The 27,842-nt window shown below is 34.8% G+C and overlaps 4 protein-coding genes across 4 annotated transcripts; all 4 read left to right on the plus strand.

Annotated features, from left to right (window-relative positions):
* Nucleotides 1-296: 296 nt before the first annotated feature.
* Nucleotides 297-7,568, plus strand: LOC141689837 (zinc finger CCCH domain-containing protein 37-like). Its single transcript, XM_074494324.1, has 12 exons — nt 297-714; nt 1,990-2,237; nt 4,034-4,093; nt 4,189-4,266; nt 4,386-4,448; nt 4,558-4,752; nt 5,352-5,389; nt 5,505-5,551; nt 5,637-5,761; nt 6,332-6,385; nt 6,469-6,612; nt 7,150-7,568. The coding sequence occupies exons 1-12, from the start codon at nt 375-377 to the stop codon at nt 7,315-7,317; spliced, it is 1,560 nt and encodes a 519-aa protein (XP_074350425.1). The 5' UTR covers nt 297-374; the 3' UTR covers nt 7,318-7,568.
* Nucleotides 7,569-9,015: 1,447 nt separating this feature from the next.
* Nucleotides 9,016-12,241, plus strand: LOC141689850 (aquaporin SIP1-2-like). The gene is made up of 3 exons (XM_074494340.1): nt 9,016-9,468; nt 10,837-11,109; nt 11,952-12,241. Exons 1-3 carry the CDS (start codon nt 9,175-9,177, stop codon nt 12,099-12,101), a joined length of 717 nt encoding a protein of 238 aa, XP_074350441.1. The 5' UTR covers nt 9,016-9,174; the 3' UTR covers nt 12,102-12,241.
* A 5,054-nt stretch (nt 12,242-17,295) lies between these two features.
* On the plus strand, nt 17,296-19,188 carry LOC141689851 (aquaporin SIP1-2-like). The gene is made up of 3 exons (XM_074494342.1): nt 17,296-17,628; nt 17,846-18,114; nt 18,893-19,188. Exons 1-3 carry the CDS (start codon nt 17,331-17,333, stop codon nt 19,037-19,039), a joined length of 714 nt encoding a protein of 237 aa, XP_074350443.1. The 5' UTR covers nt 17,296-17,330; the 3' UTR covers nt 19,040-19,188.
* Nucleotides 19,189-22,234: 3,046 nt separating this feature from the next.
* Nucleotides 22,235-27,816, plus strand: LOC141689839 (apyrase 2-like). The gene is made up of 9 exons (XM_074494327.1): nt 22,235-22,894; nt 23,661-23,789; nt 23,892-23,948; nt 24,057-24,149; nt 24,656-24,861; nt 25,103-25,194; nt 26,724-26,941; nt 27,042-27,231; nt 27,320-27,816. The coding sequence occupies exons 1-9, from the start codon at nt 22,586-22,588 to the stop codon at nt 27,427-27,429; spliced, it is 1,404 nt and encodes a 467-aa protein (XP_074350428.1). The 5' UTR covers nt 22,235-22,585; the 3' UTR covers nt 27,430-27,816.
* The last annotated feature ends 26 nt before the right edge of the window (nt 27,817-27,842 follow it).

Below are 27,842 nucleotides of genomic sequence, written 5' to 3' on the forward strand. Positions count from 1 at the left end.
TAGATACATGATTCTCATATTTTATTATTAAGAATCACTTTAGATTTCTTCAAAAAAAGAAAAAAAAGAATCACTTTAGATAAACATACCATTTTATAAACTATAATAATATCTTCAAAAAAAGGTATTCAACTCCGTTTTATATTTATAAATTATAATCTATTTTTTGTATATATATCAACTTGGACTCTAAATTCTAATCAGATAAGTTCTCGTATTTTCTAAAATATTTCAAATTTTAAATAAAATAATTACAATATAAATACCTCAATATTATATATCTAGCACAAACTCACAAATAAAACACACTAGCCTGCTGCCTACTGGTTATCACATATCTAGGGTTTCAATCTTTTTCAATCCTTTTCAATTCAATGGCGAACCCTCTCTTCGGCGGCTACAACTCCACCGCATACGGCGGCGCCGGATCTAATCTCTCCAACCTCTACTCCTCCGCCGCCGATCAGTACCATCCCGGCGATTCAACCTCTCTTCTCGGCGCTACTACGGCGAGATACTTGCCTTCCGATCCGTACTCGTCGGCGTTCTCTTCGTCGTTCTCGTCTCTCGCTGATCGGTCTTCGTTGTACTCTGAGTATCTCTCCGGCGGTTATAATAGGGCGGCGTGGCCTGGGCCGCCTGGTGTGGAGGCTGGATCGGGGTTTCCGAGTGTTGATGCTTTTGCGGGGTATAAGCGTCCCTCTCCGGCAGAAGGTACGGTGTTTTGTCTGAGTTTTTCGTGTTTTTTCGATATCGATATGGACTGTAATATGTGATTATATTTTGTTGAGCATGATATTATGTTAGGTTTAGGTTGTTGTTTAGTAGTCAATTAGGTTCACTGATGATTAGATTAACATGACTGAAGTGTAATTATGCTGAGCAATTAGGTTTAAGAGGTTCGGAAGTTGAATAAGTAATTGGAAATTGAAATTAGGTTTGGTTTGTTGTTGATTAGGAAGTTCGATTCACGTGATAATTAGATTGTGTCTAGTTTTTAAGTTGAAGAGGCTCGGAAATTGAATGAACGTAATCGGAATTAACAGAGTGATATGGTTCGGAAATTGAATGTGTAAAGTCGGAATTAAAAGAGGGATATCTGATTTGGTGATATAATGAATAAAATCGTAAATAACTAATAGGATATGATATATGAAATGAAGTAAGAATATTTGCTAAATATTAGCTCCATGTAAGTGTATCTGTAAGAGAATGGTTATAGCAGTGCCTATTGGAATGGACGGCACTGACTTATCTGTGGAGTTTATATTCACGAAGTTGTGAGGCGAATTTTCTGGTTACGGAAAAGCTTATGCTTGGGGTCCCTTTGTTGGATTGAGGTTATTTCATATATTTCAGATTTTTTTGTTTTATAAGCATATTTGAGGATGTTATTTTTGAACTCTTGGCCATATGTTAGGTATTATTTTAATCAGGAATCTATTACAATGGGGTACTGTTTCCTGTTCTTACATATATGTTTAGGCTATGTACTTGGCTTTAAAATATACTATATAGATGTGATACAGAATATTGCTGATACTTGTTACCTAATAGTTTACCTTTAAACTTCTACCGAAGTTGGATATAACAGTGTATCAATTATTAGGTTATCTATATGTTTATCTATACGTGTATAGCCATTTAGTTTGGTAACTGCAAGATTTAAATATTTTTATTATTACAACAGCATGTACCTATATATTCAAGCATGTTAAAGTCTTCTTACATGGGGGTGGCATACAAATTACATGATTTGAGCTATTTTCAATAGGAAGTTATTTCAAATGTTATATAAGAAACGATACCTATATATTGTAGTGTACAAAATAGCCTAATATAATTTCTACACGAGTTTATGTATGGATTAATATTTGCTCCCGTTCCTATTACTAATTTTTTTATTGCTAATATTAATATCAGCAAGTCCTACATAATAATAACATTTATTTTGCTTTGGTTGCTATATGCGTCTACTATCTATCGTAGCACTTTACCGTCAGACTCTTCTGGGTACCAATAGTACAGTGGGTCAAAGTGATGCTTGGTATGCTAGCAATGCTTTGGCCAAGCGTCCTAGATTTGAATTTGGAAGCAATTTGCCTATTTATCCACAGAGGCCAGGGGAGAAGGATTGTGCCCATTATATGCTCACAAGAACCTGTAAGTTTGGAGAGAGCTGCAAATTTGACCATCCTATTTGGGTTCCGGAGGGTGGAATCCCAGATTGGAAAGAGGTGATTATTGCTATCTTCTCATATTATAGTATATATTTTTGAAATCATTTTTCCAGCAATGATAATTTACCAATATAGTATCTTAACTTCTATATTTTACCGGGCTATGTATGTTATTACGAAGTAGCTACAATCATAATTATTGCATACACACTCTATTTATTTACATGTATTAATAAACAATATAATGGAGCTGTTGTAGCCTTCATTTTTTTTGTAATTATTATCTTCGTATTTGTAATAAGTTTTGTTTAGGGAAATATTTGGATTAATTGGTATATGACAAATAGAGAATGACAAATAAAGGGATGGAGAGTTAGGATTGAATCTATGACCTTGTTGGGGAAGGGGTGGGGATGAGCCTTTGCCTCTTGGAAATCCACGATTTCTAATTATTGATATGCTTTACTTTTAAATAGAAAAACAAAAGCTCCCTCCGTCCCATTCATTTTGTCCATCAATTAAAAAACAATATTTTTTCCAATTTACTATAATTATATTTTATTTTTTATATCTAAACTCAAATGATGTCATGTTTCTGAAATTTTAACATATTCTAAAACCTAATTTACTGAAATTTTGAAGAAATGGTTGGTGGACAAAACTTTTGTGACAACAAAATAGGAAATGTGGACAAAACGAAGTGGGATAGAGGGAGTATAAATAAGTTATTTGACTCGCAATAGATAAAATATATTGCATCTTGCTTCATCTCTTGATCTATATGTCCACACTTATTAGTATGTATCTTTATTCACCCTCATCTCTTGATCTATATGTCCACACTTATTAGTATGTATCTTTTTCATCCTTCAGCCTTTTTGAAGTTCTTACAATGCTACTTAATATCTTTAACTTTTTGCTATCGCAAGCAGCAACAATTAATCAAGTGTGATACTTGAGACATCTAATTTATCGATACGTGTCCTAATATCTTTCATCTTATTTGTTTATCTCTGATTTTCCTCTTTGAAGTGTTATTTATACAGTTTATCCATTTTTTACTTTGTAAATGTACCCCTATGCAATCATCCTTTATAAACAATAAGATTATATATATTGACTTTACCTAGGATGCTTAATTACAATACCATGTTTTGAATATTCAAATGGTTCTATACAGTACTTGTTGGACTCTAGTGTACTTGAATATATTATTTATACAAGTTTGCTATTTATAATATTGAAAGTTACTAAGCCATGTTCTATAAATTGAAATGGGTCATCAAAGTAGTAGTTGTCCTTTTTTTGCTAAACGAACCTTACTGGCAATGTTATTAACTGTAGACAATACATGATATGTAATACAATCTAGTGTCACATAAGAAGTCTGCTGAGACACTATATGTGATTGGAGTTTGAAATATATATGTGTCGTCTAGGTAGAATTAGGATATCAGGCACTAATATGTACTTGATCGGACCAGGACACTCAGATTTTACTATGAAAAATAAACTTTGATCTGCTTATGGAAATCATAGATGTTTTGTTACGGGTACATATATGTGGATTCTAAATGGTCTCCTCGGAACTATTACCATATACATGTGTAATATTGCCGTTATTGTCTGTATATCTTGAATTTAATATTAGATTGTCAACCAGCAATAACTAATAAGAGACATCTAGAGAGACAAGTTAATCAGACAAGCTTATCTAAACTATTTGAACTTTGGGTGTCTGGGCTTTTCTTTTGCCATTTGAGTAACACCTTTCTTGCCTTCTGTGGCTGCTATAGCCCTGCTGTACCCAATGCATCTATAACTTCTGTTTTATTACTCAATATGTTTTGTAGGTACCGCTTGCTGTTACTAGTGAAGCACCTCCTGAGAGACCGGGAGAACCAGATTGTCCTGTAAGCAAAATTCTGAAGGAATTGATTTTTTACAAAGTTGTTTTGGGTGTATTGCATGCCTGTCTTGTTGTTATACTGACATATATGTTCTGCAGTACTTCATAAAGACTCAAAAATGCAAGTTTGGTCCGAGATGTAAATTCAATCACCCGAAAGAAATAGCAGCTCCTTTGGTAGGCACATTGTCAATTTTGAAGTGTTCCTTAAATATATAATTTTAAATTTACTTCAACAGAAAACTGAGCCTATTTGATGCTTGTACGACACTAATAGTGACTTTAACTTGATTTAGGGTGTGGCAGAGAATGCTGATCCTTCACAATTACCTCAGAGGCCATCTGAACCCCCATGCGCAGTATGAATTTTTAAACTTATATTTTCTCTGTGCTCAGAACTCAGAAGTACTAATGGGATGACCTTTTGTTTTTTCGTTTGTTGATCCTCGGTGGATAATGTTTGTGCAGTTCTATACGAAGACCGGTATTTGTAAATTTGGTGCAAGCTGCAAATTTCATCACCCAAAAGATATTGTGATTCCTTTATCTGGTCAAGTAAATGGCACGGGAAATGAAGAAGCTTTTAAGAATGGAAGCGTGATGCCGCAGCCAATAGGAACTCCTGCTTCATTGCACAACTCCAAGGGTCTTCCAGTCAGACCGGTAATGCATATGTTTATAATGTAAACATTAAATGAAATACATGTTCCTTTGTGCTGTTTTATTAGAATATGTAGGTATATTTTAAATATGCTTTTGATAGTATCACCACTATATAAATTTAAGAGTTAGCAGGAGAGATTCACTGTGCTTCTCGCTTAAGTGGGCCTGTAAGTGTACTTTTGATAATTATGCTGCCATTGCCTTCCTTATTAGGCCCTGCTATTTGTCCATATGTATCCGTCTAACTTGTCCAGGTTTCCATGGTTATCAATAGATCTATGTTATTTTAACTCCGTTTAGAAAGTCTACCTTACGTATGATAGCTATCCGAGTTGAGCAGAACTTCTTTGCTTGAGATCTATCGAGGGAATTTGAATTTTTTTATAAAGATGTGTATTAAGTCAATTCGTGTGGTTGTGTAGACATATCTGTGATTTGGACCAGATTACATCTATAACCATCTGTTGTTTTCCCGTCTCTATGGAATTAGACATGTGCTTTTTTTAGTTTGGGTATTGTTTTGAAAATTTCTTTTTATCAAAATGTTTGGTTACAATTTATCCTATTCCTGCGTTGTTATCTAAAATTTCTTGCAACAGGGTGAAGTTGATTGCCCATTCTACCTGAAAACTGGAAGGTCAGTACCTCACATTATTAGAAGATTTGGAAGTAGATCACTGTTATTTTTATTTAGATCATGATTGATGAGTAACTGTATTAATACGAGTCGCTCTTGTAAATTTGTATTTCAGTTGCAAGTATGGTGCCACTTGTCGATATAATCATCCGGACATATATGGTATGTATGTGTGTATTACTGGAGGTTTCGTAGCCTTCTTCATTTGGTCTCCTATTTTTAAGCTCCCTTGTGATGTCCTTTGCAGCCACCAATCCACCTGCCGGTGCTGCAGCTTTTGCCACCACTCCTGCTCCTCATTTGAACTTTGGTGTTGTCAACCCAGCGGCATCTATGATTCAAAGTATTGACGCTAGGTTGAATCAGCCAACGGTAACTTAACACGGCTCATGCATACTTTCATTAACAGTATTATCCTTTTTTCTCCCAACATTGTTTACTTTTGATGTATGTGACTCTAAATTCTAGTGTAAATTGTTTTAACTATGAACTTAATTGAACTGGGTTAGCCACTTTTCATGATTTGTGTGGGATAATGTCCTGAGATTGTTTTAGTAGGAAATTTATTCCTTGGAATTTTATCAGTTGGATTCTACAACAGCTTTATAAAGCTTTATTTATTCATAAAAATTAGATGGCTAACCACACCAGGTTTAACCTTTTAGTGTATTAATTAATTAATTAATATGTAAATGTAAATATTTAACTTGTATAATTATGCAAACAAAAACTTGTCGATACATGTATACAATGCTTGGGGTTTGGTAGCTAACATGAACAGATGAAGTCGACTGGGGGATCAGATATCACATGTTTAGCGGACATTTGACAAGTCAGACACGTTGCAATCATGCTGCTTAACATCGCTTACGAATTGTATGTTAATTAGTGTTTACTTGGAAGCTATAATTGACAAATCTTTTATCTTGTTCTTTGATGCAGCTAGGTTTGGGACCAGCTATCTATCCTCAACGGCCTGGACAGATTGAATGTGATGTGTGTTGCTTGTTTTCCCTATATCTATATAAATAAATCACTTTCTTAACCTATATTAATCAGTCTGCATTGTTCTCTGTCAGTTCTATATGAAAAGTGGAGAATGTAAATTTGGAGAGAGGTGCAAATTCCATCATCCCATCAATCGATTTGCTCACACACAGTTGGCCAAGGAATCCCAACAAGAAAATGTGAAGCTCACTCTTGCAGGTCTCCCTAGGAGGGAGGTATGTGCTTCCGAGTTTTATCCGTCAAGTAACTAAATAAAGAATTTTATACACACACAAACCTTTCTTTTGTTCTGTATTCTGATATGCTGGTAATAATATACCCTTCTGGAGACGCAATAATCTCTACGCTATTTACAAATTTATCTATAAGACAAGGTTAGGAAGGTTCCAACTTGGAACAAGCTACCTAACATCTAAATAAATTTTAATTTTGGTTCAGAATGGTCTTTTTTGTATAAAAAATTAGAAAAAGCTTAAATATGTGCCGACTTTGTATATGCGAGTTCGGAGATTATGCTCTTAAGAGAATGTGACTACGTCATCCTACATGCTGGATTTTCTGTTCATTTTTTGATGTCTTCCAAATGAAGACAAACTAAACGATCAACATTTTGTATGACTACAATGAAGCATGTCCGGTTGTAAAGAAACCAAAAGGACCTAATTTTTATTACCTGAATTTTCAAATGTGCTTTTAATGATGTATTGTTGTGTATCACCTCTGATTGCTGACTACAAATGTATTGTTGACAGGGTGCTGTTCACTGCCCCTACTACATGAAGACCGGTGCATGCAAATATGGTGCCACATGCAAATTTGATCACCCACCACCTGGTGAGGTCATGAGCTCAGCAACAGCAGGAGCATCTGCGGCAGGGGTTCAAGCGAAAGAGGAAACTACTCAAGAGCAGCAATCATAGATGGTCTCAAGAGGCCTCTGTAGCAGCCATAAAAAGAATTTCTGGCAAGCTTCTAATTATTTTTGCTTATTGTAATCCGATTTGGTAAACCTAGCTTAGTTTTGTTCGAGATTGTAAACTGGTGGGATTTTTATGAACTTGGCATTTTGAAGGACGTAAAGCTGTATACAGTTTGCACTTTGCAGCTGTGTGTTTGGTTTTTCTAGTTTAATCCTAGTTGAAGTTTCAAAGTTGGATCTCTTTTCAAATTCTCTGATCTATTGTTACCGAAATCTCCCTTTGCTTAGGTGTTGGTTTTTAACTTAATCTTCCTGTACTGATGATTTATCAGATACAATTTTGGTGATGAGCTCCCGGCCTGTTCATTTTATCTAATTTATTTATAAATAGATATATAGACAAGTGTTTATTAACCAGAAATACAATCTCTATTCGTACCAAATTACTAAATTACTTGTTCGTTTTAACTTTTATGCATATTTTTAGAAATTTTGACTGTATACTTTTTTTTTGAATATTTTTTTTTGAATTTTTTGTGAATAAAAAAATAAATTTTACTTTTATTTAAAAAAGAATTTTGAAAAATGATTAATAAAAATAAGCGGCCAAATGTACCTTAAATTACGTGGATAAGTTAATTGGAATTCCAAATGTTACTAATAATTAAACGTTTTTTTTCTGGTTTACCGGTGGCCGTGACTTGTGACTCGTGAGTATACAATAAATACAAAATTTTATAAGTTTAATATTTTTGATTGGCCGACACATCTTAGTAATAATGAATCCAATTTCATAATTTAATCCAATTTCACACCCATCACAATCAAAATAAGTCAATTTCATAATTTAAGTCAATATCATAATTTTTAGTATTTAGAACGTATAATCATAATCAAAAGATTGATTTCTTTTAGAAAAATGTGTAAAAATGTTTGGTGTACTGAATTATGTACAGAATAATATATGTCGGATTTTAATTGAAACGACCCCTTATATTCACATAAACAAATTTAATTAAAATATCTCACTTCAATTAAAATGTCATTGTGTGAAAAAAATTTGTACACACTTTTTTTGTCAGTATTTTGTACACAATTATGTAGACCTAACCTTATTTTTTTTTGGGTTAATTACCAAATATGTCGCTTACGGCTAACAAGTGAGTTATTGATTATAAAACCGACACAAATGAGTCACTCATTTAAAAATTTATATAAAAAATATCACTCTATCATTAGTCGAATTTTTTAAAAGTATTATATATTGAGTTTCACACATTTTTTAAAAATAATATTACATCTAAATGAAAGGTTCCGAGTTCTACTATTTTATATAATATTGTTAGATTTTTAAAATTTTATCAACTATTTATTTTTAATTTTTTGATTGTTTTATTTAATTTAAATAAAAATAAATAGTAGATAAATTTTTAAAAATCTAAAATATTATCTAAAATACTAAAACTCGGGATCTTTCATTTGGATGTAATATCATTCATAAAAAATGTGTGAAACTCAATATATAATACTGTTAATAATTTCGACTAATGATAAAGTGATATTTTTGATATAAATTTTTAAATAAATGACTCATTTGAGTCTGTTTTATAAACTCGATATATTTTAACATAATATAGTTGATAATTAACCTTTTTTTTAACAAGACCGGGGTGATAGAATAAAAGATAAGTATAGCTCGAAAAAAGTGCCCTCGTGGGGTTGCCAATACGTACAAAACACATACACATTCTTTATCGTTTCTACTTATACTACTCTGCAAGTCAGTGTCATCACCCACCTAGTCTCCCACAAGTCAAACAAACTCACCGGAAACTCTAATTTTCCGACGACCCTTCAAATGGAAGCTTTAAATCTGGCGATCGGAGATGCAATACTAACTTTCATGTGGGTGTTTCTTGCTTCAACTCTAGGAGCAGTCACGTTCGAAATTGGCAATTATTTGCAAGTCCAAGGCCTGTTTTTTGATATGTTTTGCATGGCCTTTCTTGTGTTTATTATGCTGTTTATTTTCGGATTCCTTGCTTTTGCTTTGGGTGGCGCCAGCTTTAATCCTACTGATTTTGCTGTTTTTTATGCTGCTGGTGTTAAGAAAGAGTCTCTGTTTTCTGCTTCTCTCAGGCTTCCTGCTCAGGTATGTTGTAGAATCTCGATAAATGAATAATTTCGTTAAATGAATAATTTTTCGGGTGCCAAAATTGTACTCCCTCCGTCCCATAATACGTTTCCCATTTTGACTTTTTACACTATTTATATTAAGCAATTGACTACTAATTTACGTCTAATCTATAAGATCAAATATAGTCATCAGTGATTTTGTTGAATTCGTATTTTTGAGTAGTTTAATACGAAATTAGAGATATTAACAATAAAAGAGATATTAACAATAGAAAACGTTTTTAGGGACGGTTAGTTAAATAATTTTTTCTCCGGTTCCAACATTAGTTAAATGTATAAATAATTTTTTCCAATCCCAACATTAATGTGTGCAGTGTATTTTTAAACTCGATAAATGAAAACCCGTATTCATGTGTATGTCAATAAGATTTCTGTGTTGGAGTTCATTATTTAAGTGTTGTATGTGTTGCTTGCTGGGATCTAGATTTAGATCAAGAATGTAGATTTTGGTACTTACTTGATTCAGTGCAGTAATTTAATTTTGTTTATATGATAAGAATTCCGTGTTTGTTGTGATGATCAAGTGTTTACTTGCTAGCCGCACTTAATTGAATCGGAATCACCTTCTTTATGAATGATTATGTGGGTAAAGCTGTGACCTTTGCGATGATTGATGTAATGTTAATTGGTTTAGTTAGATTGGATCTATGAAAAGCTAGGGAGGAATATTTTTTTAAAAGATTGTGATGTATTGCTGCTTTTGTAAGTTGAAAATGAGGACCAGTGACTTTTTTCATGGGATATGCAGTTGTTGAATATGCTCTGTTGCTTGAGTTTTTATGTCTTTAATAATTGGTCCCTTGTTTCACTTTTGTTAGTAGTAAGCCACAAGACTAGCCATGCCATTTACCACCTTGCAAACAACTTTAGTAATTAGTAATTAGTAAATATGCAATTATGCTGATTAGATTACGGCCTTTTGGCTTATTGGTAAAGCTTAGTGGTCAGTTGCAGATACATCGAGCCTCCGAACTCTTGTTTCCATGAGAACATGGGTGACCGCTATGCTACAATGATAGGGAAACAAAGCGTTTCTATATTTCAAATCCCAATCCTAAAGTTACAATCTTTATTCCCAAATTGTGCACTTCTTTCTTATTTTTCTTGTTATTGACTTTGAAGCTAGTTAGATTAAAATGAGAAATGCTTTCCTCTCAGGTTGTGTATACTAATGTCTATGACATCAGAGATATCTTGTGAAATCCGGAGTATATATCATTTCCCGTTATATCCTTGATATTACATAGATTCTGATCCATCTGAATGTTAAGTCATATACAGAGGAAAGAAGCTAATGGATTACTTGTTAAACTTTCCATCATAGGCAGCCGGTGCTGCTGGCGGTGCATTGGCAATCATGGAGCTGATGCCAGTGCAGTATAAGCACATGGTAATGGGGCCTTCTTTGAAAGTTGGCCTGCACACAGGAGCACTTGCTGAGGGGGTGTTGACCTTCGTAATTACCTTTCTCGTGCTCTGTATTATCCTTAGGGGTCCTCAAAACGCCATTCTGAAGAATTGGTTGCTTGCCATGACAACTGTGGTGATAGTTTTTGCCGGTGCCGGTTATACCGGCCCTTCGATGAATCCTGCCATAGTACGTACCAAATGCTATTTTCTGTTTTTTTATGTTAATACAGTATATGGGTTTTTTAAACTAAATTATATTGCGTACACGAGATATAATGTTCCTAGTGTTCTGTGGTAATTAATTTGATAGATCGGTTCCAAATTCTAAATAAAATGGGGAAAATATTAATCACTGCATGCTAAATTGCAATGTTTTTCTTTTCTGGTTTTTCGAATCTCTGTGATATCTTATCCTGATTTTGATTTCGTATATAACGTTTCTCAAGCCTTAGTAGAACGTTAATCAAGAAGACATGCTTTAAATAGACATCTTGTCACGCTGTTTGTATCCGAGCTAGTGAGCTCTATAAACATCTGGCCACTAGAACTTTAAGATATGCCTCAAGTACCCAAGACAGCATTGCTTGACAGACGCTCTTAATTTAGAATTCTCTTGATCATAGTTACCTGCTGCTTCAAATTCTACTAGACCCCTTCAGGTACAAAGATGTAATGTTAGAGTATTTCAATCTGGATGTGGCATTTGCCGGGCTTTTCCTATGCTCCAAACTTTTGTCTCGGATGTTAAAGAATCTGTCAAGCATCCTTTCGAGCAGAAGCCCCTTGTTTGATTCATTCCAATGTAACCAATTTCTCTTACCAAACAAACTAATTCACCTATCATGTAGAAAGACACTGTATTAAACAAGCACTATGTAAGTTCTTTGTTCTACGCCAATCCTCATCCTAAGTGTCCTAACTTTTGTTCTCTTCAAAAAATGGTTCTTTAGTTTTTGTCTTCAGGGATTGTAAGCTTTATATTATACATCACATTCCGTGATTGCTCACTTGTTTCTTTTGTTTGTTCAGGCCTTTGGTTGGGCATATGCAGATAATCGACACAAGACATGGGAGCAGTTTTACGTTTACTGGATATGTCCATTTGTCGGGGCCATATTATCAGCTTCGCTATTTGGCATCATTTTCCCTCCCCCAGTAGTAAAGCAGAAGAAAGCTTGAACAAGAGGCAACATCTGTTCATCTTTACATTCTAGAGATTCTGTTCTTTATCAGCCACAATTCTCATTTCTTTCTAGATATATTATTACTTGTAAAATATAGATTATGTTTTTGTGTTTAAAAGCGATGAACTTTTCCAACTTAGTGCCTTTGTCAACTTTCTATCTCATTTTCTCTTTGCTATGTGCACTGATGGCTAAGGAATCTGTAGCCTCTGTTACTCTGGCTCGGGTACGGAGTGTCGGACATGACACATATCGAAGTGTCGGACTTAAGAAGTCTGAAAATTGGGGACTCGGGAACACTGTCCTGTTTTTGGACACGGATACGGGGACACAACATATTTTATTAATAAACTAGTATGTTAAGTTAGACATCTCAGACTAAAGTAACAATAGAACTTCGATTAAGGTTAATTTTCTAATTTTTTTTTACGAATTTGGCATCTTCCCTACTTTTATCTCATTCTCGCTTCTTTCTTTTTTCTTGCATATTTATTTTGAATATTAAGTGTGACTAATATTTGATCAATAAATTGGTCAACCTGTCCATGTCAGTCAAAGGATCTGACACAGAATAAGTGTCGTGTCCGAGTTTACAATTGTCCGACACAGTATGACAACCTAAGCAGAAAAGTGGGAGTAAAATAGTCTGTAGCTTCAAACTAATTTACAAACTATTACTTCCAGTTGTCTTGTTCATCGGAGATTTGTAGAAGAGTAAGGGAGTTAACGTCGTGCTCCATCTTTTGACGTCGTTTCTTCTCAATTATGATGTAAGTATGACGTAATTCAGGATACATGCACATCAATTATAAAATATATTTTTTTTCTCACTACGTTCTTAGATTGTTGTCCATTCAAGAGTAAATTACAAGGGTGTGGCTGTAGTATACACCGATTTTCAAAAATTTAGCCGAATTTTCACTTTGACGGAATGTTGGCCGAAGTTCATTCCCGCATTTTAAAAATTTGGCTGCCGTCTAGTCCGTTAACTTAGCACCGTTAAATAATAAAAAAACCCGTAAAATGAAGGGGTATTTTGGTAAAACAGGTCTAAAACAAATAAAAAATAGAAACCGACCCACTTAAACATATTCTACTATACTAAATTGTAGTCTCTCTACTTCTAAAACCCTAGTTAACAATTCTCAATCGACGAAGCTGAGTTGGAGTGGTTTTTGAGTGAGATGGAGTGGTTTATGCGACCTAGGAGTGAGTTGGAAAAATACGGAGCTGCTGAGTGCCCTAATTACAAAGGTAATTCTTTCCATTCCCTAATTAAGTGATTAGGGTAATTCTTTACAGTTTAATTCATTACTTACTTTATGTTAGAGTAGAATATTGCTGATGTGGTCCCGAATCTTATTGTCTATGTTTATTGCTGTCGGAATATTATTTATTGCTTTTGAATGGACCCATATACTCTGTGCATGGCTGATAGAAAGTGATTTTGCCCTAGTTAAACAACTCAGTGGATGACCCCCCCTTTTTGACATCGTTTATGTATTTTTATTGATTTATTATTGCAGACTATCCTGGTTTCTTTACTATTAAAATGTATCATGGAGGTCAATTTGACAATTTGAACTCGAAATTTGTTGACTATAAGATTGATTACTTTGATTTCTGCAATTTGGATTTGATGTCTATGCTTGAAGTAGTTGGGATGTTGAGTGCTGCTATTGATCATAAATCAGTAGGGGTGGATTTGTTCTTTAAATCACCAAAAGAGGGAATGGATGAACTGGGGATGTTAGAAACTGATGAGGAAATAAGGATGATGACAACTTTAATTAATGAAGAAGTGCAGTTTGTTGAGGTGTATGCTGTTGTCATTGAACCTCTTGAAGTGGAAGGTTTGCCCTTAACAGATCCACATCGTAAAGTTACAGAAGTCATAGAGTTGGAAGATGAGGATGTTAGTAATGAGGAGAAGGTTCCCTCTTCTGATTCAAGTAGTGAAGGAGAGCAAGAAGATGATGATGTAGTTGTAGAGCCAAGTCCAAAGAAGATGAATGTGAAGAAGGTTGGAAAAAACCAAGTCCAAAGAAGAAGGTGACTGAAGATGAGCATCATGTTGAAGTTGATCAAGGTCAAGGTAATGATCAAGGTCAAGGTAATGAGCAGCATGAGGGTTCAACTGCTGAAATGCAAGAAGAAGAAGAGTATGATTTAGAACATCCACCTGAAGGTTATGAGGAATGTTTTGAAGGACAGGAAGCTAACTTTGATAGGTATAGGGATGAGGAAGAGACAGATGAAGAAGATCATGAATGGTTTCCAGATAGCTCTAATGATGGGAATTCAGATCATGAAGAAGACTTTGGAGATATCACTTCTGAGTTTGAGGGGTTCAGTGATTACAGGGATGCTAATGTAAGGAGTGGAGGTAATGACTTTGGAGCTGCTAATGAGGGTGATGAAAATGTGGAGTTAAATGATGAGTTCTTTGATAGTGAGGATGAAAAGATGGCAGTTGATAGTGAAAATGAGATGGATGATCAATTTCCAGAGTTCAATGAGGAGGTTGATATGGCTAATCCTAAATTCCACTTGGGACTGTTATTCAGAGATAAGGATGTACTGAAAAGGGCCATTAAGAGTCATGCCATAGCTGAGAGAAGACCAGTGCTCAGGACAAGGAACATGGGAAGCAAGATCCAGTATGTGTGCACCCCTCCCTGCACTTGGAAAATTTATGCAGCTAAGTGCCAAAGGAGTGAGTCCTACCAAATAAGGACATACAAGGGGAAACACACTTGCCAAACAACATTTCATCAATTTAATTATTTAGGGTCTAATCAATGCACTTGAGCAATTGTGTCCAAATGCTGAACACAGATTTTGTGTTATGCATTTGTATAATAATATGCACAAGGAGCATAAAGGGCTGGGTCTGAGAGGTATACTTTGGAGTGCTGCAAGATCAACAACCTCATTTTATTTTGAGAGGAACATGGACACAGTTAAAAAGGTAAATTCAATTTATGCAGTGAGATAAATTAACTTATTTATTGTGTGCCTTGAAACATGGAATGAACTTATATTACTGTTGTTTATACAAGTTGAGCAAAAATTGTTGGGAGTGGCTAAATGACAAACCAAAGGAACAATGGAGTAGGTCAGGCTTCAAAACCACTTGTAAATCTGACATTTTTGTCAATAACCATTGTGAGGTCTTCAATAACCATTTATGTTGTATTTTTTAAATACAGAATAATGAGTCTACAATTGAGGGGAATGCTACTGAGGGAAATGAAAATGTGACCAATGCAAATCAAACTGTTGAGGGGAATGAAAATGTGACCAATGAAAATGCAAATCAAAACACTGAGGATGAAGAAGTTGCTAGAGAGCCAGAAGAAGGTGGTGAAAATTTTGCATCTGAATTTATGCATGGAGCATCTCAGCCTACACATGAGATGGATGAAAGCCAAGGAGGTGTATTCAGCCCTCAATCACCAACTACAAATCCATTACTAGGGACCACTGGTGTCACTCTTAAGGCATGGCAGAAGCAACATAAAGCTGTTACCACAAGGGCTGAGATTATGAGGGCTAGGAGTACTAGGGAAAGAAAAATGAACAAGAAATATGCAGATTAAGTATTTAGAAGTACCAACTTGTGGCATGTATTTTTGTTAAAACTATTAAGGCTAGTTGGTGAAAATTAGAATTTTGGTTGGCTAGTATTTTGTATGCCAAAACTGAAGGTATATCAGGTGTAAGGCAAATGATGTGCCAAGTCTTTTGTGTGCCAAATATTGTGCCATAACTCTTTTGTATGCAAATATTGTGCCAGGGCATTATTAATTTCTAACGTATTTCTTTGCCATTATCAGTTTTCTGTACTCTAAATATTGCCCTACTGTTGTTATTTCTTTGCAATTAACACAAACAATTCAGAACACAAACAATTCAGAACACAAACAATTCAGATATGCATAATGCAAAACAAAGCTGCCACTTCCATTCAATACCAACTACATTTTTAATAAATTCTTACTTCACAACAACATCAGCATTCACTAAATTAATTCACTACACACAACCACCAACTACAACTACCCCTACCATAATTCACTCCTTCTCACTCCCCCTGAACAAACACAGAAACAAGCAAACTAAACACACTACACAAATTCGAATTCTCCATTTTCGAGCTTCCCTCTTCTGCACCTCTACCAATTGCATCTCGTAATCGCCTTCCATGGCTCTCAATCTCCTCAACAAACCTGGAGGTGATTTTGGGTGTTGGGTTTGCTTTTTATAATTATATAGTTGTGTGTATACTAACCAGGGCATATATGGGTGTTTATATATATCTGTTATTTGTTATGACCGTTACAACTCTGAAAATTCCAAAATTACCCCTTACTCCGTTACACCTGTTAGCCTTTACTTAACGGCAGCCAAATTTTTAAAATGCGGGAATGAACTTCGGCCAACATTCCGTCAAAGTAAAAATTCGGCTAAATTTTTGAAAATCGGTGTATACTACAGCCACACCCCTGTAATTTACTCTCGATTCAATGATTTTTGAAAATTCATAAGATTGTAACTTCGAAAAATTTGAATTTGATCCCGCCCGCTCCATTACGGTAACTTAAACATTGTTACTTATAATAACCTTTTTGTATACATTTAACATACTCTTCTCAGAATATGATATCTTGCATAACCTGCATTCCAGTTACGTTACTCGGACTATTCATTTGATAATCGAGTACCCGTGTCAGACACTTGACCCGGGCATGAACACTCGGATTTGGACACTTATTCTAAGGCAAAAACATGTATATTATTTAAAATATTGCCGAATCCGATACTTAGACAAGTATTCATGTTGGACACTTCTACCCGAGTCCGAGCAACGGAGCATTCCAATAGTTCTAAACTATTTACCTCAAACAAAGAAAGAAATCTTGGTCTAGTAATATCACATTCTTACGTTTTTAAAAAGAAAAGATATCTAATATTCTTTAATAAATCAGATTCCATAAAAAATACACATCAATACAAATTTGGATATCCAATATTCATAAAATTTGCATAAAGAAGTTTCGAGTCAAAGAACGGTCCCGATAATTGGATATCTTATAAGTAACTTATACGTTTATATGTCATGACTTATAAATGACCGGCATACCCGATATATAAATCATTGTCATTAGTCAGTCAATCGTCTTGCATTCTCGAGAAAACGATCTTACATTCTTGGAGAATCATGGGTGCGATAAAATCAGCCATTGGTGATGGAATTATAACCTTTATGTGGGTTTTTTCGGCTTCGACTTTAGGACCAATAACCTCTGTCATTGGAAGTATCTTTGGAGTAGAAGGCTTGATCTTCAACCTGTTTATCACAGTCTCTCTTGTAGCTCTTATGTTGTTCATTTTCAGTTTTATCGCGGAGGCCCTCGGTGGTGCCAGCTTCAATCCTACATTATTCGCGGCATTTTATGCTGCTGGGATTCAGAAGGAGTCCTTGTTCTCTGTTTCTCTCCGTCTTCCTGCTCAGGCATGTATCTTAATATCTTAATTTCTGAATTGTTTGCCTTCTTTCGGGTTGTATTTCATCGTTGTTTTTGGTATCTTTATAGCAATTATTGTTCTATACTTCTATGGTAATTCTAATTGTCTGAATTTGAGATAGCTAGTCCAAATCCACCCGAATGTTTAAATTTAATACAAGGAGAGAAACGAATGATGAGTCTTGTCGAATATTTTTTTTACAGGCAGCTGGAGCAGCAGCTGGTGCATTGACAATCAAGGAGTTGATGCCAGTGCAGTATAAGCACATGCTAGGGGGGCCTTCTTTGAAAGTCGACGTGCACACAGGAGCGATTGCTGAGGGGGTGTTGACCTTTGCAATTATCTTTCTTGCGCTCCTCATCGTGCTTAAGGGTCCGAGAAACTCATTTCTGAGGAATTGGTTGCTTGCCATGTCAACTATGATGTTTTTCATCGCAGGTTCCAGTTATACCGGCCCTTCTATGAATCCTGTCATTGTAAGTACCGCATATTATCTCTTGTTGTGTTACAGTCTCGATATTTTTACTCACTTATAAGATGTGCCAAAAGATTATGCATTCCAATTTCCAAGTGTTTTGCAGTAATGTATGTGATAGTTGTGCTTATGACTTCTATATGTGACACTTCTTTACTGAGAAATGACTGAAATTTACTCTCTCTTTAGCCGGTCTATTTAGTCCCCAGAGTTTTCGTTCATTTTTTAAATAGCATTCCTCGAGTCTTGATTCAGAACTAGTACCACTTGAATCGCGTGTCCTGTTGTCTGCAATTTAACTCAGTAGACACCTTGCCGCCAGATCTTTATGATAGAGCCTTTCTCGACATGCCCACTTCCTTGAAAATGTTCATGTCTCCGACTTCAAATATATAGTTAATCGACATATTTAATGTGTTTTGAGCCACCAGTGATCTCACGGTTCTGGTTTTTGATCTGCATCTTGGTCCATCTTCAAGTATTTGATACGTTGCTTGCTTCAAATCATCAAAACAACTATTTCATACTGCAGTGCCTGTAGTCAGCTCTAGATTATATGATTTGTACGTTGCTTTCTTCAAATAATCTAAACAATTATTTCATACTGTAGTGCATGTAGTCAGCTCCAGATTATATGATTTGTCCTCGTTATTGTTAAGTAACCAGTCGCATTAAAATCTTAAGGTGTCAGAGAAAGGCCCGAACATGATCTTATACTCTTTAACAGTTACGATCTTATACTCTTTAACAGTCATGACGGTCTTGGCATTTGTATGCAGGCCTTCGGATGGGCATATGTGAATAATCGACACAATACTTGGGAGCATTTCTACGTTTACTGGATTTCGCCTTTTGTTGGGACAATACTATCTGCTTCGCTCTACGGTGTCATCTTCCCACCCCCTGTCAAGCAGAAGAAAGCCTGAAGAGGCGATGATTGCTAGGATTCATCTTTAAGAGAGTTTATTATGCTGATCAGATACATATTTGTTTTTTAATCTTCATTAAGATAGATCTTAGTTATGCTATTGTGCTTCAAGTCAGTGAACTATTCCAGCTAAATGCTACTTTTACATTTTCGTCCCATATATTTTTGTTACGCATGTGCGCTGACGAGAGGCTGAGCAAAATCGAACCGAAACAGAAAAGCCGAATCGAACCGTGCTAATTCGGTTTGGTCTTGATTATTCAGATATACCGCATAGACCGAAATAAAATTCGGTTCGGTCCGGTTCTTTTAAAAATATTTCGGTCCGGACCGAATATACCGAATAGACCAAATAATAAATACTATGACTATATAAAATTAAAAATATAAAATTCGGTTCGATTCGGTTTTGGTATATTCGGTTCGGTCCGACCGAACCAGCATTTCTCAAATGCTATTTGATATGAACTATTGCTAAATTATATGGTCTGGGATAGAGCAGACCTCTGCTTGCCCATGCTCGAGTCATTCCCACATGTGACAACAATGGTATGCTTATATTTCAACATGCTCAATGACATGACAAGATTATCTGGGGGCTGTCAGGGATGATCATGATTCAGATTAAACCAAATAATCCACATAAACTGATCCGATATTAAACCGGCCCAAACCGAAACCGAAATGTGCTCTGCGGTCTTGGTTCAGTTATTTTAAAAAATCTTGGGTCATGGAATTGGTTTTGATATGACCTTAACCCAAACCGATTTTAATTTAGACCGCATCACACTTGGCTACCAGGCGTTTACTGTGGGCACAATAACTAGTACATCAGATGTGCGTCCTTCCCGATCCTCTCGCAGTAGTACTAGGGAAAGGTCCTTTCAATGCTCTAACGCCCGCACCGGATATGAAGCGAACTGTCTCACGACGTTCCCCGCCTCCCCGGGATAATGAGGAAAAGTTCGAATTAGTTTGGATTTTTTCAAAACTATAATTATATGGTTTGGTTCCGATTTGACATCTAAATCAAATTAAATTGGATCACGATCACCCCTAGGGGCTACAATTTTAGGTTTCGTTTCGTTTTCGGATTTGTAGGGATCGATTTAAAATAAAAATAAAAATAAATAAATGAAATTTTAATATTAAGTGTAAATTAATGAAAATTTTAGTAATACATTGGTTCGGGTTACTTTCGGGCCGAGTATATTATGTTCAAGTCATTTTCATATTCTCTTCATAAAATTTTCATATTCCGTTCATAAACCGTGTTACAAATTGAGCCAGGTTCAAATTGAGTTTTGAATAGTAACTTTTCACTAATGGCATTATTAGTCATTAAAATATAGAATAAAATAAAATTTTATGAATTTCACCTTTTTATTGAAATTTTTGGAGTTTATACATGTTATGCAAATAAGATGTCTTGTAAAACATGTTATCATTCAAAATATGTTTCACAAATATCACTAATTCAATAAAATTATGCAAATCTCATATATTTATACAATATGTATGTTCAATAACTAAATATCTAATGTTCTACGTAGAGATATTCAAAAAATACGAAATCCGATCCGGAAAAGAGCCCGAAAAGCCCGATCCGGAAAAAAAAACGGCCCAGTTCAGTACGGCTGGCCTCCTCTTTTCTTAAAAATTCGGCCCGGTCCAAAACCCAAAAATTCCGGATAAAAGTCTGGATTTAACAAAATCCAAATCTAAAAAAGCCTGGATAAAAGGCTGGCTCGCCCCAGATAAAAACCCGAGATTTTTGAAATGTCCGAGAAAAAAATTGATTTTTTATATAAAATTTGAAAATATACAATACTTTTTATAATTTTAAAAAAAATATATTATATTATTAGAAGTAATTAATCTATATATGTTTATCTGCCTATATATTTCGTTAAAATTTTCAATTTTTTCCATCAAATTAAAAGGTATTAAAGATAATTACTAAATTTGTTGTAATTGTAACCGAATTTTATTATTATAAATTGCAAATAATGTCCTTTTTAAATTTATAATTTTATATTATATATATATTATATAGTCTGTGACTATACAAAATATTTGAATTAGGCAGTCTTGTGCATCAAGAATTCATCTAGAGTAATAACAACTAACAAGTTTGTGTTAGACACTAATAAGTAGGTGATCATACAAGATTTTGGACAATACAAATTGTTATATACATAATTATATTATTATAATTACATATATTATATTAAAAAATAATTATTTATTTCGGTGTCTAAACTACTCTCTTTGATATATCAAAACATTATTTTCTCCGGTATTTAAACTACTCATAGTTTGAGTTATAATATATAAAAATATTTTTTAATATATAATAAAAAGCCCGGATACAGTTCGGTTCGGCCCGACGCGTGAGCCTAAAACGAGCCTTATATATCTTAGAAAGGCCCGACCCGATTTTTAAAAAAGTCCGACTCGATCCGTTTCCAAAAAAATGGGGTTTTACCGGATAAAACCCGGTCTTATAGGTTTTTTGTGCATCTCTAATTTACAACATTATGCAAACGGAACATATTTTGTAGAATAATATATTTTACAATGTTATACTTATAGAATAGCTGAAATCTGCAAGATTTTTAATAAAATAGTGATGTTTATAAAATATTATTCAAAAAATAATATGTTTTGTAATATTTTAAACTATATTTTACTTGGAAAACAAATATGAACTCGAGACACTCCAATAAAACAATGAACTTCATAGAATTTAACTTTTAAAATATATTTCCCACCTCTTTTGTACAACTCTACAGATGAAAAATCATATATAAAAAAAAGGTTTTGCTTTTTATCGGGTTAAATAACAAATTTACTACTATATAACTAGCGAAATATCAAATTTACCACCGATAAATTCGGGATCTCAAATTAATCATTTTTTACACAAAAATGCTAATTTTCGGTGATAAATTTGAGATATCGTTAGCTTATAACCAAATTAAAAAGTGGCCAATTTGAGATCCGCTTACTTGAAAGTGGCCAATTTTAGACCCCGAATTTGTCAATAGTAAATTTGAAATTTTGAGGAGTCAAACTTGATAATTAACCCTTAAATAAACTACAATTAAAAAAAAATTAAAACAAAAAAATTCAGGATCCGTAGACAAACAAATCTGTAGTCAATACATTTCGTAAAAAACACACACAAACACAACTAACCAACCGTTCAATTCAGCAACACACACCTTCCCTCCATCTCTCTCTCTCTCAATCTCTCTCTCTCTCTCTCTCTCTCCCAATCTCTCCAGATCTCTCTCTGTCACTCCCTCACTAAAATCACACACACACAATCTTCAATTCATTCAATCTCGCAACACATTTTACGTATTCCACTACAAATCAAAACCTATACAAATCACAATTCGAAGCGCTGGAGTCCGTACACGACACACAGATACCTACCGCCACCGGCACCGGAAAAATCAGGTACCGATCACCGTCGGCCGCCGAACTTCTCGAAGTCCAATTCCAATTCCCCGCCGATCAATCCTCCGACAAAACAATGAAACAACGTAATCGCCAATCCGACACTTTCTCCGATCAGATTCACCGTTACCGGAGCATTATTCTCGTGATCTCGGTTCCTTTACTTCTAATTTCGTTTGTATTGTTCGTTATGACTACTCGTTCCGATACGATTGAGGATTCGTTGCTTTCGCATCGGAAATTTGCTAATGGTGGAGGTAGTAGTGGTAATAAGTATGCGGTCATTTTTGATGCTGGTAGTTCTGGGAGTAGAGTTCATGTTTTTTGTTTTGATATGAATTTGGATCTCGTGCCTATCCGAAATGAGCTCGAGCTTTTTGAACAGGTAATATGCTTAATCTGGTTGAATGATTAAGTTACATTGCACATTTTATATAGCCAATGCAATGTGTACTAATCTCGTCTCGTAATTATGTTAAATCTCGGAAAAAATGATAATTATAAAATCTGTATTAGATCGATGTAATTATGTTAAATCTTGTAATTATGCTTAACCTTGTTGAATTTTAAGCGAATGCAATGTGTATTACTAATAATTATGTTAAATCTGGAAAAAATTATAATTATAAAATTTGTATTAGATCGATATATGTAATGCCGTGATGTAACTGAATTGAGATTTACATTATATGGAGGACAGACATTGTATTAATACTTGGTTGGATATTTTTTACTATTGTAATGTATTAGAAGTATAAAATCAGCCTAGTAGTTCTGTGATACTGTAGATGTAGATGTCGGATGGAATTTTGCGATTTTAGATATTCAGTGTGCAACTGTGTTAGTATATTACAAATGTGCTATATCTTCGCGGTTTGCAAGTTTAGATGTTAGTTGTGGACTTGTAGTTAATCCTTGACAACATTATGTTATGATAGATGTATATGGAGAATTATACACCTGTCACCTGGAATGGAATCTTAATGTGTAAGATTAGTTTTAGCATTTTTTCCCTCGCAGTAGAACTCCTTCGATCTTCTCGCTCTGAATTCTGTCTTTCAATAAAGTTTTCTTATTAGGACGATCATTTTGTTAATGTTTAAGCCCGCCCTTTTTATTCTTTGGTTTCTCTCATTTTACCTTTTCTGCAGTTGAAACCAGGTTTGAGTGCATATGCAAAGGATCCTAAGGGCGCAGCAAATTCTTTACAGCCCCTTCTTGAGAAAGCTGAGGCTGTAGTTCCACAAGAGCTTCGCAGTAAGACTGTTGTCAGAGTCGGGGTGAGTAATTTGTATGACAACACTAAACAATAATTTCATGTACTACTGGGTGTTTAATACCACTTTTTTATTAATCATATGGTTATCCGACCCACCACTCAGGCAACTGCAGGTCTAAGGCAATTAGAAGGTGATGCATCCGACAGAATTTTGCAAGCAGTAAGCCTTGTGTATATATATTTCTTTTGGGTGGTGCTGATATTGTACTCTATGTTATCCTATAGCCTTAGCACCATGCTTATTAGTACTCCCATTCTTCTTTAAAAGGTTAGAGATTACCTCAAGGATAATAGTAGGCTCAAATCAAAGTCTGATTCCGTGACTGTTCTTGATGGATCTCAGGAGGGTGCCTATCAGTGGGTATGTTTGCCTTATTTTATATTTATTTGTGCCATAGAATGATATATATTATGAATATTTGTGAGGTTTAGCTAGAACGGAAAGGACAGTCATTTACCTTTTTAGAATATGAACGTTTTATCTAAATGAAATGTAGAAGTATAGGTAACTGGAGGAAAGGTTAGTGTAAATAGTGGCATGAGTCTTGGGTATTTACTCATGTTAGCAACATACTGTATGCAGCCAATAGTGGGGGGGGGGGGGTAAGATTTGAGGGGTTTTTTTCATCTTCAATGCTGAATTTCTTTAGATATTTGTGACAGTTTTGGTTTATTTATAACTGTGTAATGTATAATGGATTTAAAATTTGGGAGGTTACTCTTTAAATAATAATAAGTTTTCTTGCCTGCTTCTCTTTAGTTTATGCGCTAGGTTTCTTGATTGGACCCTGCAAATTTATAAAAATTTGGAAATATTGTAAGCAAAATTTCACGATTTGATAAGAGTTCTTATTTACATTTGTGTAGGTCACTATAAACCATTTACTAGGGCGCTTAGGGAAAACTTATGCAGATACTGTTGGAGTAGTTGATCTTGGTGGTGGATCTGTGCAAATGGCATATGCCATCTCAGAGAATGATGCTGCCAAGGCTCCAAAAGTAACAGATGGACACGACTCATATGTAAAGGAAATGTATCTCAAGGGAACAAAGTACTACCTTTATGTTCACAGGTGCGTCTCTCCTTATGACTTGTGGACCTTGTATATTTATTAATGAGTGATGTTTTGTTTTTATGGATGGATGTTTCTTTGATGTCCAGTTTACATTACACTCTCTATTTCCTTGTTATAAGTTTGAATTATCGTGCTTCGTCGGTATTCTTGCAGAAGCGAAATGAACTTTTTTTCCGTTTCCCTCAACAAAATTCTAAGTAATGCTTCCCTTGGTATGGTTTTCCTAATTTGTATACAGTTACTTGCGCTATGGGCTATTGGCAGCTAGAGCTGAGATTTTGCAAATTACCGGGGACTCTGGAAGCCCATGCATTGTGCCAGACTTTTCTGGTATGTTTAACTTCATAATTTCCATAGAGGTTGATATTGTCTCTTGAGAAGTAGTATTCTGCTAATTCCTTTGTCATAATATAAAACTGTTACTTAGTTAAGATTTTGGTTTAGAACTTTGCAGAACTTGACACTTCTTGTGGTACTAGCTAATAAAGCTATTACCTTTTTGTGTATCTTGCTCTTTAGAATATTAGAATGTAGCTCTATCTACCCATGTTCTTACAAGCCATTTTATAGGAAATCATTTCCCATATTGAGTTTGATGTGACTTTTAAGGGCCACTTTGTACTAGTAAAAGACTTCATAAGAAGAAGTATGACCTTAAATTGTCTCTACTCTGTCTATGACAGCCAGCATATCTTCCCGAGAGGCCGAGACCATGTGTTCTCCTTGTGTTTTCCTTGTGTGCGCGTGGTGTTGAGTTTTCTTTTTTTTAAAACCTATCATATTATATTGTAATACCTTGTGTACTTTACTGTTGATTTTTAGCACATGTAAAAATTATTACATAATTAGCAGAAATAAAAATTACATTTTTAACTAGAGAGAAGATGCAGTAACATATTTTAATGTATCAGTGAGCCAGATAGATGAAAATCTTAGTATGAAAAGGAATATGATAGTGCTAGAACTGAATGTTTTTTTTCCAGAAAATGACTCAACAATGAAACACATGATTCACACTCCCACCATTAAATTCCATTTTCTATATTTTACTCTTTTAAGCGTTCCGTTCTTGCCTCGCCACTCCATTCATGTGAATGAAATCTTATTAGTGCTTCATTTTGATGCTTATGCGACAACACTGGCTATTCTTTTTCACAACATTATCATTCTAGATCACTAATTGAATGGATTTCCATTTATATCCTTGGCGTGACAGATTACTCGCCTAAAAATATATACATAATGACTTGAAACACATGATCCACTCTTCAACTGTTACATTCAGTTTCTATTTTATTCGTGTGCGCGTTCCATTCTTTTTCGCCTCACTCCATCTATCTACGCGAATGCAATCTTATTAGTGCTTTATCTTGATGCTTATGCTATGATACTGGTTATGGTACATCTTTTTCCTTAACGCCCTTGAAAGCTTTCTTTTACACAGCACACTCATTCCAGATTACTAATTAAATGGATTTCCATTTTATCCTTGGTGTGACAGTTTTCCTTTGAATGCCTTGCTATAAATAATAACAAAAAAACTGTTCAAATGATATAGCTCTCTACAATTTAATTTACTGGAGGCTTTGAATAAAGTTTGTTATTTTAATAATCTTCTGAACTTTTTCCAAAGTGACATAAATTTGTTATTATTGATGTTCGTGTGTAGGTTTTTTAATGTGAGATATATGTGTGAGTTTTTATTTATAAATGTTAGTACTTATTAAGCAAGTCTTACTTTAGTGAGGCAAACATCTTGTCTTGAGCCTAGGTCCTGGAGGAAACTTTTGAGCTACAGACTTGAGTACTCTATGATTTAACTATGTGTCCTTGAAATGTTCTTTTTCTTTCTGGCGTAGGATCCTACAAATACGGAGCTACGGATTATAAAGCAGCACATTCTCCTTCTGGTTCGAGCTTGCAAAAATGCAGGGAAGTAGCTACAAAGGCTCTGAAGGTAAACGAGTCAACATGCACCCACATGAAATGCACATTTGGCGGGGTATGGAATGGAGGAGGTGGTGATGGACAGAAAAATCTATTTGTTGCATCATTTTTCTTTGACAGGGCTGCTGAGGTATAACTGTTCTTGTTTTGATGTTATAGACAACTCATGACAAATATAAACCTTTTATGGTTACTAATGTTTGTTGATCATATACTTCTATTCTATGAAGGCTGGTTTTGTCGATCCAAAGAAGCCTGTTGCCAAAGTTCGTCCAGTAGATTTTGAAGATGCTGCCAAGCGTGCTTGTCAAACAAACCTTGAAGAAGCCAAATCTATATACCCTCGGGTGGAACCAGAAAACCTGCCATACTTATGTATGGACCTTGTATATCAGTTCACATTACTTGTTGATGGGTTTGGTAAGTTTCTCCTTGTTTTAATCACTTATAATTGACATTCAAATGAGACCAAAATTCTAACCTGCTGTTTGTGCACTCCTTGAATCAGCCCTTGATCCTTGGCAAGAAATTACACTGGTGAAAAAAGTCGAGTACCAAAATTCTTTAGTTGAAGCTGCATGGCCGCTAGGCAGTGCAATCGAGGTTGTTTCCTCCTGATGATTATAGTATCCACATGGTTAAATGAGACTGGTGGTCGGTATACGTTGGTTGGCAGATTACGAGACTGCAATAACACTCCGAAGATCAGCCAGAAATCAGAAATATTCAGTTGTCTCAGCTTTAAATAGTGGAAGAGGAAATCGATTTTGTTTGTTAATTTATAGAAAATAATGAAAAATCAATCATTATTCCATTCATCTTCATTACATTATTAGCTAGCCATTGCCTGGTTTAAGATTTTTGAGAGAAAAATATAGCAATTTGTTCATACACTTTACGCGGCGTTATGTTTTCATCATATTATTATTATTGATATTGTTCTCGTCTCAAGACATTGGAATGTATGAAGGCTCTATTTTTTGTGTAATATAAATTTTCATTGCATTTCTTCGTGCAACTTATAAAGAATG

The sequence above is a fragment of the Apium graveolens genome, chromosome 10 (assembly GCF_009905375.1).
Source record: "Apium graveolens cultivar Ventura chromosome 10, ASM990537v1, whole genome shotgun sequence".
NCBI lineage: Eukaryota > Viridiplantae > Streptophyta > Magnoliopsida > Apiales > Apiaceae > Apium > Apium graveolens.

What these genes read in the sequence shown, in the direction of transcription:
- LOC141689850 (XM_074494340.1), top strand. Translation starts at nt 9,175, where the DNA reads ATGGAAGCTTTAAATCTGGCGATCGGAGATGCAATACTAACTTTCATG. An exon ending in CTCTCAGGCTTCCTGCTCAG is followed by an intron (nt 9,469 to 10,836) that starts GTATGTTGTAGA and finishes TTTCCATCATAG; the next exon opens with GCAGCCGGTGCTGCTGGCGG. An exon ending in CTTCGATGAATCCTGCCATA is followed by an intron (nt 11,110 to 11,951) that starts GTACGTACCAAA and finishes TTGTTTGTTCAG; the next exon opens with GCCTTTGGTTGGGCATATGC.
- LOC141689839 (XM_074494327.1), top strand. Translation starts at nt 22,586, where the DNA reads ATGAAACAACGTAATCGCCAATCCGACACTTTCTCCGATCAGATTCAC. An exon ending in CCGACAGAATTTTGCAAGCA is followed by an intron (nt 23,949 to 24,056) that starts GTAAGCCTTGTG and finishes CTTCTTTAAAAG; the next exon opens with GTTAGAGATTACCTCAAGGA. An exon ending in AGGAGGGTGCCTATCAGTGG is followed by an intron (nt 24,150 to 24,655) that starts GTATGTTTGCCT and finishes ACATTTGTGTAG; the next exon opens with GTCACTATAAACCATTTACT.
- LOC141689851 (XM_074494342.1), top strand. Translation starts at nt 17,331, where the DNA reads ATGGGTGCGATAAAATCAGCCATTGGTGATGGAATTATAACCTTTATG. An exon ending in CCGTCTTCCTGCTCAGGCAT is followed by an intron (nt 17,629 to 17,845) that starts GTATCTTAATAT and finishes TTTTACAGGCAG; the next exon opens with CTGGAGCAGCAGCTGGTGCA. An exon ending in CTTCTATGAATCCTGTCATT is followed by an intron (nt 18,115 to 18,892) that starts GTAAGTACCGCA and finishes ATTTGTATGCAG; the next exon opens with GCCTTCGGATGGGCATATGT.
- LOC141689837 (XM_074494324.1), top strand. Translation starts at nt 375, where the DNA reads ATGGCGAACCCTCTCTTCGGCGGCTACAACTCCACCGCATACGGCGGC. An exon ending in CGGGAGAACCAGATTGTCCT is followed by an intron (nt 4,094 to 4,188) that starts GTAAGCAAAATT and finishes TATGTTCTGCAG; the next exon opens with TACTTCATAAAGACTCAAAA. An exon ending in CTGGACAGATTGAATGTGAT is followed by an intron (nt 6,386 to 6,468) that starts GTGTGTTGCTTG and finishes GTTCTCTGTCAG; the next exon opens with TTCTATATGAAAAGTGGAGA.